This window comes from Pseudorasbora parva, chromosome 14 (genome assembly GCF_024679245.1).
Source record: "Pseudorasbora parva isolate DD20220531a chromosome 14, ASM2467924v1, whole genome shotgun sequence".
Classification (NCBI taxonomy): Eukaryota; Metazoa; Chordata; class Actinopteri; order Cypriniformes; family Gobionidae; genus Pseudorasbora; species Pseudorasbora parva.
The window spans coordinates 4,013,443-4,024,783 of record NC_090185.1 but is presented as its reverse complement, the minus strand read 5'-3'; the positions used below and the strand labels follow the sequence as shown (position 1 = coordinate 4,024,783).

The 11,341-nt window shown below is 41.4% G+C and overlaps 1 protein-coding gene across 1 annotated transcript in view; it reads left to right on the top strand.

Annotated features, from left to right (window-relative positions):
• The first annotated feature begins 3,362 nt into the window (after positions 1-3,362).
• Positions 3,363-11,341, top strand: part of si:zfos-943e10.1 (GRAM domain-containing protein 2B) — a 37,378-nt gene continuing 29,399 nt past the window's right edge. Inside the window, exon 1 of the mRNA XM_067415286.1 lies at positions 3,363-3,568. Within this exon, the coding sequence (XP_067271387.1) occupies positions 3,477-3,568 (92 nt within the window). The 5' untranslated portion in view covers positions 3,363-3,476. The remainder of the gene's footprint in view (positions 3,569-11,341) is intronic.

Sequence of the window (11,341 nt, the reverse complement as noted above, 5' to 3'; positions counted from 1 at the left end):
AGATAGATAGATAGATAGATAGACTGAGAGGATGATATATAGATAGATAGATAGATAGATAGATAGATAGATAGATAGATAGATAGATAGATAGATAGATAGATAGATAGATAGATAGATAGATAGATAGATAGATAGATAGATGGACTGACGGATGGATGGATATAAACTAGACAGGTTTCAGTATAAAAACAATAACTAGTACCTACAAACTATTCAGAACACCCTAGCAACCACTTAGAACACCCTAGCAACCAGAAGAAGGTGGAGGTGACATTTGCACAAACCACATCATTCAGCAAAAGCGATTCATTCTGGTGAGAAAGGGCCGTGAGGATATATTTTAGTAAGTGTGTGTTTTCTGCATTCTTGACATTGTGTGGCCTCTCTATCTCCAACAGCAGTTTGGCAAGCAGTCCGTCCCCAAATCAATAACCGCAGTCGGCATTTAAAGCCGGTTCTGGACCGAAGCCATTGAGCGTTAGCAGTAGCACACACTGGGCTCAGTCCTGCCAGAGCTCTTGGTGAGGAGCAGCCAGAGGTCAGCCGTCAGCTGGCCTGTGTTTGGGACAGTGCCTCCTCTGTTCGGTTTGAGTGTAACCCGAGCCGTCGACTCCTGCCTCCATATACTGACTGTACACACACACACACACACACACACACAGATGGATGAATTGTGGGGACTTTAATGGATTTTACACTGTACAAAAGTCTTTGGTTAGTCTTATTGTATATTGTTTTTCTGTGTATTGTGTGTGTTTGTTTGGGTTGTGATTACGCATGTGGAAACAATTGCAAACAAATTTACCCAAGGGGACAATAAAAGTCAACAACAACAACAAAATGTACATTCTATCCTCCTACACTGCCCGTACACACACACACACACACACACACACACACACACGCACACTGCCCCTAAACACCCATCACACACACATGCACGCACATACACAAAAACACACACACAAGCACACTGCCCCTAAACACCCATCACACACACACACTCAAACACACACACGCACACTGCCCCTAAACACCCATCACACACACACATGCACGCACATACACAAACACACACACACACACACTGCCCCTAAACCTAAACATCCATCACACACACACACACACACATACACACACACACACAGCCCCTAAACCTAAACTTACCCATCGCACGCAGACACACCCATCACACACACACTCACACACACAGCCCCTAAACCTAAACACCCATCACACACACACACACACTGCCCCTAAACCTACCCATCACACACACACACACACAGCCCCTAAACCTACCCATCACACACACACACACACACACACACACACACACACACACTGCCCCTAAACCTACACACAAACACACAGCCCCTAAACCTACCCATCACACACACACACACACACACGCAGCCCCTAAACCTACCCATCACACACACACACAGCCCGTAAACCAACACATCACACACACACACACTGCCCCTAAACCTACCCATCACACACACACACACACAAACACTGCCCCTAAACCTACCCATCACACACACACACACACTGCCCCTAAACCTACCCATCACACACACACACACTGCCCCTAAACCTACCCATCACACACACACACACACACTGCCCCTAAACCTACCCATCCCACACACACACACACACACACACTGCCCCTACACCTACCCATCACACACACACACACACACTGCCCCTAAACCTACCCATCACACACACACACACTGCCCCTACACCTACCCATCACACACACACACACACACTGCCCCTAAACCTACCCATCACACACACACACACACACTGCCCCTACACCTACCCATCACACACACACACACTGCCCCTAAACCTACCCATCACACACACACACACACACTGCTCCTAAACCTACCCATCACACACACACACACTGCCCCTACACCTACCCATCACACACATACTCACTGCCCCTAAACCTACCCATCACACACACACACACACACACACTGCCCCTACACCTACCCATCACACACACACACACACACACACTGCCCCTAAACCTACCCATCACACACACACACACACTGCCCCTAAACCTACCCATCACACACACACACACTGCCCCTACACCTACCCATCACACACACACACACTGCCCCTACACCTACCCATCACACACACACACACACTGCCCCTACACCTACCCATCACACACACACACACTGCCCCTAAACCTACCCATCACACACACACACACACTGCCCCTACACCTACCCATCACACACACACACACACTGCCCCTACACCTACCCATCACACACACACACACTGCCCCTAAACCTACCCATCACACACACACACACACTGCCCCTACACCTACCCATCACACACACACACACACTGCCCCTAAACCTACCCATCACACACACACACACTGCCCCTAAACCTACCCATCACACACACACACACTGCCCCTAAACCTACCCATCACACACACACACACACTGCCCCTAAACCTACCCATCACACACACACACACTGCCCCTACACCTACCCATCACACACACACACACTGCCCCTAAACCTACCCATCACACACACACACACACACTGCCCCTAAACCTACCCATCACACACACACACACACTGCCCCTAAACCTACCCATCACACACACACACACTGCCCCTAAACCTACCCATCACAGGAAACATTCTGCATTTTTTACATTTTCAGAAAAACATAATTTACTATGATTATAAATCTATTTACATTGTGGGGACATTTGGCCAATGTAATATAAACAAGTACACACACGTACACACACACACACACACACACACACACACACACACACACACACACACACACGGCTATGTTTTATGCATAAAAGGGCGTATGCAGGTCATGAGGTGTCATGTGACACACTGGTATGATCCGAGGAAAATGCGTTAAAATGTGATTTTGTGCAGAAGATTTGATGACCAAATGCAGTTATCATACGCGATTCACACTCCTGTGAAAGATAGATCATAGATAGTAAATGCATCCATTATTTCAAAATATTTAGTCTTTAATCCACCTCTAGTGCTCATTTACACGCACATAATGTGTCCAAAAACTCATGACCGTATAAAAACATGTGATAGAGTTAAAAACACAAGCCCACTCAGTAACACACACGCACAGTGTATGACCATCCATCACACACCCTCACTTCCTCCCCCTGCCACCACGTTGCATGCGGACACGCGTCCTGTCCATAAAAGGGCATGGGTGGAGTCCGAACTTGAGTGCCGCGTCGTGATTGGGCGCCACGACTGATCAGATGCGCGCTGATTGGCCACCAGCACTTGTCCGATATTGTCTCATTTTGTTAATCAGGCCGCGCTCATGGGACGCCGTAGAGAAACCGGATCATCGCATCCTCGTTAAACGGCGTTTTCTGTCGGTGTGTGTCGGTGTGTGTAGAGGAAGAATGCTGGAAAATAAGAGGGAGAGATTGAAAACATTCCTGAGAAAGATCGACGAGAGCGCCATATCGCGAATCAAGCATTTAATGAAGGAGAGGTGAGTGTGTCCGTTATCAACTGTCGACGATACAAGATGCGCAGCTCATTTAAATATGTTAATGCTGTGTTTATATTATAATTACAAGGTCCTAATGTGTTTGTTATGGTTATTTTATGTGATGTGTACGGTTTGCAGTAATATAGGTCAGAAGGATGGTGTTTTATAGTCGTGATCCACCCAGTGTGTGTGTGTGTGTGTGTGTGTGTGTGTGTGTGTGTGTGAGTGACAGTATTGCTTCCTGATGACTGATTTATCTTATTCAAATATAGATTAGAGATTATTTTTGCTACTTTACGTCTGTATAATGCACATTGTTTGTTTATGATTTTTTTTTAGTACTTGCTTTACACATTATAAAAATACACATCATTATTGGTTTTATTGCGTTCACTTTACTATGGTGTTACCATTGCACAGTGATGACATTGTTTAATACCAAGACTATTAACTTACCACGGTGTTATTTGATACAATTACTGCTTCAGTTATTTTGTTACACTTAAGAATATCATGGCATATATAACAGTTTTCAGGCTTTTTGGAAATGCCACTACCATGCTGTGTATAAAGTAAGCTTGTCAGCCACCGTATAAACCTCAAAACTCCTAAAAACTAGCCCTGCAGCCTAATATAAAGCCTTTTTTGTGGACTCATGTCTTTGTGTTGGTTATTATTAGAGTTGTTAAGCCGGTATTGTACATGGATCACAGCACTCATGCTATTGTAAAGGTATTACTGAGCTAGTTTTAGACCAGAACTCATCTCCCTGCCTCATATTTTCCAGTGGGAGTTGATTTTCATTGAGCCATTGGATGGTAAAATATAACTAATAATATACCAGATCAGTCCCAGATATGTAGTGTGGTCCTGCATGAACGGTACTCATCTGTGATGTAAACAAACCCGTCTTCATCGCCGGTATAATCCATTTTATTTTCTCAAAAAATCTGTTTTTTTTTTGTTTTCCTAATTCCGTTTTTTTCCCTTTTATTTGTCTAATTAATTGAAATCGAAACGTAAACAATTTAATTTGAACAAAAATATGTTTAGGTGCTTATGTATGTGTGTGTATGCACGCCACAGCCGAAATACACCAAACAAACGGCGGGTGTTAATGTCAAGCCCTGATTATTATTCCTTAAATGTCACCCTAGTCGTGTCTGAACGTGTTCGTTCGTCTTTGGCTCAAGCTTCACGTTATTATTTCCCAGACGTAGGTTTGGTATTGAGGTCAAAGGCCACTTGCCTTGGGTTCGCAGATTTGAAGTGTTTCCACCATTACAGTGACTTTCTTCTGGCGTGTTCTGCTGCAGGGTGACCAGAGCATCTACGAATCATTTTCCCCTTTAGGACTTTTGTAAAAGCCAAAATATGGCCACACCTCAGATTTGGTCCTTTTAGAAGGCTGGAAAATCTCCCGGTGCTGTCGCTGCCTTATTTCAGCGCTGCGTGCCGCGCGCGCCTGCACCAGACTGGACAGGATTTACCGCGCGCTATCAAAATCGTGACAATCACTGACGGTTTTAATGATAATTAAATTTTAAATGATATTACTAACCGTCAGTACATTTTATTGTGGTTTACCGTGAAACCGGTAATCGTTTCATCCCTTTTAAATCTTTTGTTAAATGGCACATTTTTGAAATATCTGATGTACACTCTTAACATCAGTCATCAAGCATTAGACTGTTATGATATTATGATAATAAAGCACTATTATTTAATTACAGAACTTCAGAAATTACAACTAAAACTGTTGAGAGCCATGTATAAATGCTTATTTGTCATTTAACCGAACTGGTGGTGGTGCTAAAGATATTGATGGTGTTTCTGTAAGAAAAGAAATAATAGTAATATAATAAGTTTGATTGGATTGAGCTGCTGGGTTCATTAATAGTAATCACGTTGACCGCATTCGCTCAAACTGATTGGCTGAAATCAAAACAGGGGCAGGAAAAGATGAGCGCCAGCCAATGAGATTGCCGTTTGCGCATTAGTCCCGCCCACTTCCGGAAAAAAAATCATTCAGAAAGTTATGCAATTGGAAACATATCTAATGCCAAACTTGTTCTTAACCTCTAACACACACACAGGCGAGTAAAATCGAAGAATGATAGATATTATTTAGTCGCCCAGAGTGAACATTTACTCGCATTGAAGTAGGGCTGTCAAAATTGCTCAAAAATGACGTTAGAAGTAGGGATGCACCGAAATGAAATTCTTGGCCGAAGCCGAAACCGAATAATAATGAAATGCTTGGCCGAAGACCGAAGGCCGAATACCGAACGCGGTGTTTCGCATTTTTTCCATTTATTTGGCAATTTTTTTTTACCATTACAATAATTAAATAGTAAAAATTTGCTTTTTACTATTTTGTGTTGCTTTTCAGAGAAATAAATCAAATAACAAAAATACAATTTCAAAATATTTATTTAACACTGAATTTTTTTTAACATTCCAGCAGATATTATACAAACTAAGCACAACATAACTTAAAATAAATAATTAGTAAAATAAAAAAATATATTTTTATTTGGCCATCTTAGAAGCCCCCCTTCTTGAATAGCTTATGTTAGGCCTATAACAGACTGCTGAAAGAATGTAACTCTGTATGTCTACAACAACTAATGTGCATTGAATAGTGCAAAAAATGTGGATGAACCCACAACAAATAAATAACTGTCTTAGACATAAGCCTACTTAGCCTACTTCTTCAGGAAAAGTGGCAGGTTCTTCTTTATGAAAAGTAGCTTCTCTGCTTTCTCACATGAAAGTCGGTTCCTCTTCTCATCGATGACATGAGCACTAAATTTCAGCACTAAACAGTGCTTCCACACTGCTGACATGTTTGCTGCATAAAGCACGCAGCTCTCACTCTACGTGGGTTACTTTTTGATCGCGTCATTAAAAACGTCATTGTTCGGCCAAAATTATTCGGCCTTTTTACTTATTCGGCCGAATGCCGAAAGTGCTTTTTTTGGCTATTTTCGGCCGAATAATTTCGGTTGCCGAATATTCGGTGCATCCCTAGTTAGAATATTCCCTCTAAAAAAAACACGAACATTCGAATGGTATAACGAAACCATTCGAATGCATTTATAACGAAAACATTTGGGTGCGCTTTTGTCAATGACGCGCATTACGTCAATAACAGAACAAATTAATACAAAGAGACATAACTACTTGTATAGCTTGTCTATTTAAATTTATACATATTTGACAATGTATTACTTACACAAAAACAAGTAAATTAACTAACGGACCTCTAACGGAAATTAACAGACTCTCTCTCTCTCTGATTACCGCCGCATTCACACGGGGCGTAGGCGTTAACGCTTGACGGAGGGCGTGGCTGAAGCTGGGTGCTGACGCGATCGTCATAGTGACAACAGCCAATCACATTAAATTGCCGCTTGGACCAAAACACAACACAAAAAAATTGGCTAGCGTCTGCTGTAGGATATTTGCATACGGCGATCTGATTGAATGACGCCTGCGCTGGCGCTTGAAAAATTGAGAAATCTTCTACTTCTGCCGCTTGCAACGCGAGTGAAGCGCCGCGACGGAACCCACAATTCAGTTCGGCAATGGATGATGTCACCCATTCAAAGTAAATGGGAAGCGTTAACGCCTACGCCCCGTGTGAATGCGGCGTAAGAGTTTTGTGCAAGTAATTTAAGGTTGCGACTCTTGTCCCAATTATAGCTGGCTTCATTCAGTGATTAAAACAAATATTATTAATATTAATTGAAGTTTTACAGCATATTGAGCGCTCCGAGTGAGCTCTGCTGTGCTAAACATGGAGCTTTTCCTTGAGATGAAGCAGTAAATAATCACACCAGTGTTAGCAGTGCGTTATCCTTTATTCAGGCGATATCTCTTCAGTCAGTACAGTAGCCTTCACTTTAGTGTTTCTGTTTAACGTTAAATAAAATGAGGCATGGTATGCTAACTGTATCTTACATCGCTTGCTTATAACTTCATCTCGCAGCTCAACAATTTTACCTCCTGCCGACCAAAGTCCAACGTACTTTCAGACATGGCTTTAGATTTTGGAGTTAAAATCTCTTTCTCTGCCGCGGTCGAGTTGAGCTCTGCACTTCGGCCATCTTCACTGCAAGACGCGTCAGCTTTCAGCAGCTAGCGCGCCCACTCGCAAAGCAGACAGCCACGCCTCTACTACCGCGGCGGTTTTTCCCCCCGCTTTTTTCCGCGTAAAAAAAAAAATTCAAATATTAATTTTCACCTTCGAAATTCATTTTTTTTAAACTGCTCGAATAGATATTCGAATTTAGAATATTCGTTGACAGCCCTACATTGTAGGTGGTCACGTAAACCAACCAATCCTCATCAACGTGTTGCTCTAAATTCTTAACCTTCGTCAAGGTGTGAGTTTTCCATTCACTAGGGCAGTTCAAATACAAATGGACCTCTTTCATGGCCAAACTCTACTGTCTTCAATTGGTCGTTCTTAATGTAATTTGGAGCAGGAATGTGTCCTAATCAAATTACGGCATGCGCTAAGTGCCGCCATTACATCACAATGCCTCATAAGTGGTTTAGATTGACGAGCGTTTCTCCAGATAAACTGATGATCTCATTGGGCGTCCGCTGTATTGGTTTTCCCAACACATGTGGGTCATGTTATCTGTCTGCACTCTATTTTTAGCCCAAAAGCTTATTCCAGGTGGTATGCCAGGTGTGGGCAAATCTGTAAAGGCTAATTCTGGAATAGCGTTAGCTTCCCCTGGCCTTGTAAAGAAAAATCTGGGCCCACAATTCCTTGACCGCTTATCGTTCGCATAGATAACTGGTAAAGGACGTTGAGCTATAATTGTGGTCTTGCACAACGTCTGTGGAGAGTAGGTCCTAATATAAGGACAAGTTAACTTTATATTGATATATGATTGTAGCTAAGAAAGTTATCTTGCTTTTGTGGAAGCAAATCATTTCCGACTACATTACATCTGGACAGAATTAGATACTCCATTTCTAGGGAAATTTGACAAAATGTGGGAACCAGTTTTTCCTTTTTTTGTCGAGCCAGAAGGACTAATAATTTATTATTTTAAGAACTGTAATAATCACAATTGTGATTTATACTTGTAGCAGAGGTTTTCTATGTATATTGCACCGATTTATCTTGTATGAAAGATCTTGTTGTCTGTTTTTGATGTCTGAAAACCGTAATAAAAATTAATAGACTTAGATTTGTGAGATATTTAGACTAGAATCAAGACAAAATGACTGAGTAAGCAGAGCATTTTTGGGAGCTTTTTTTCTACTCCGTATTCATCTCCAACCCTCTTCCTGTAGTTTCTTTTTTTAGATCAGATTTGTGGTTTTTTTTAGAGGTCAACTTGTGGATTATTGCATAAGCAGAAGTGATGAACTCTTTTCTCATCACACACCTACTGAGATTATCATCGCACTGACCTTAAACTCTTCACATGTGGTTTGATCACATTCTCACCGTTTTCGCTCGAGGCCATTCATTTTGATAGCTGGGAAAATACATGACTTGCTCAACTGGAGGCTTTATTGTAAATGATATATGGTTTCCTGGTGTGCAACGCTGGCACAGTTCAACCTGTCGCTTTCTGATTTACACGAGAGCTTCTTACACTGCAAAAAATGCCTTTCTTACTTAGTACTTTTGTCTTGTTTCTAGTCAAAAGATCTACAAATGCTTGCATTAAGAAACATTTACTAGACAAGTAAACCTTATTGTCTTGTTTTGGGAAAAATAACTCTAAATGAAGAGAGTTTTTGCTTAAAATAAGATAAATAATCTGCCAATGGGGTGAGAAAAATAATCTTGTTTTCTGTTTGAATTAAGATTATTTTTCTCACCCCATTGGCAGATTATTTATCTTATTTTAAGCAAAAACTCTCTTCATTTTGAGTTATTTTCCCCAAAACAGGACAATTACTTTTGCTCGTCTAGTGAATACTTCTTGTTTTAACAATTTTTAGATGTTTGGACTAGAAACAAGACACAAATACTGAGTAAGAAGAGCATTTTTGCAGTGTAGCTAGCTAGTTAGTTTCCTGTGAGTAATCATTCAATCATACGCGTAATTTCCCAGCAACATTGGTGATTCTTTAACCAGGTTTCCTGTAAAAGTCAAAGAAGTCCTCAACTACATTTAAAATAACCCATGACCTATTAATGCCCTTGACCTCTACTGAAGATTTCCCTGGTGCAAGGCATAAATGCACCAAAAAAACGAGATATGATCAGTTTTCATGTGATTTTCGCTTGGGATTTCCAGTCTTGATTGGTCCGTGGAAAGAAGGACTTGTTCTGTTTAAAGCGGTTACATTGAGGAAGTGAGACAGATGCATTCGAGTCACATGACTTGCACAAATGTCCTCTGTGTTGTAGGTTTGGCCTCCTTCCACAGATGGCAAGCTGTTGTTTGCCGACAGGGATTGGTGTTCCCTATGATCGGACCACATTGCATGACTGATGTCAAAGCCCAATCCTCATACTAGGCCTTTATTTGAAGTCTTTAACTCTGGTTTCCTGATTGCATCAGTTTTTAAGAGTTAACATGGAAAGTGGACTTTGTTCTTCGGTGGGTGATCTTGATCCTTCACTGCAAAAAATGCTCTTCTTACTTAGTATTTGTCTAGTCCAAACTTCTAACAATTGTTAACACAAGAAGTATTTACTAGACAAGCAAAAGTAGTTGTCTTGTTTTGGGAAAAAATAACTCAAGATAAATAATCTGCCAATGGGGTGAGAGAAATAATCTTAATTCAAACAGAAAACAAGATTATAATTCTCACCCCATTGGCAGAATATTTATCTTTTTTTAAGCAAAAACTCTCTTCATTTTTAGTTTTTTCCCCAAAAGAAAAGCATTTTTTGCAGTGTTCAGATCACTGCAAAAAAGGGTTCTTATTTAGTATTTTTGTTTCTTTTTTTTCCAGTCCAAATATCTAAATATTCATAAAGGCCCACTGAAGTGCCTTGAAACGCGCCGCATTATTCAATGTGTTGACGTAATTTCCCCTGAAACGGCTCCAGCTGTTAGCAGCTCCTCCCCTTTTTTGAAACCGCCAATAGCGTTTCGTTAAAGGGTTACTTCAGCGATTAGCATATGGCTCTGTATCAGTAGAAACCCTGGAGTATATTCAAATGATTGCCTTCCCCCCTCATATCTCCCTGAGACGAGAGATTTAGGCATTTTATTTCTGGAAAAATTCCTCCTATGATGCAAATTGACGATATTTGCATCATCGGAGGAATGTTTGCCCAAATGCTAAAGACTACAGCCAGCAGAGGGAGCCATTTCCGCATGTTTTGAATCTGCGTATGAGGGATGGAGATCACACTCACCGCTCAGCTCGCAGCTACAGGCACTCATTTAAACGGAGCTATGGTGAGCAATGTAAGTCTTCTAACTTCTCAAATTAATTTCTATGAAAGTTAAGCTTGCAAAGGCATGAAGTAAAACGCGGCAGACTGAAATGGCGTTGTGAATGTATGCGGCGAGTGTAGTCGCGATTACCTCAGCTCTCATCACGAGAGCTCATCAGCTCATTTATCTCACTCCTGCAGTTAGTGCTCAGTGCTGTGAGACTCGCACGGCGACTCGCTCTTTATATTGAACACACACGTTCAGTTTTTAATTGTAGTGTCTTCTCCAACTCAGTCACTGTAATCAAGTTGATGGCTTTGGCAATGACCTCACGGGCAGCGAAGCATTCTGGGAATTGTAGTCTTTCATCCCCATGAGACAAAAATTATAATTTTTTGTC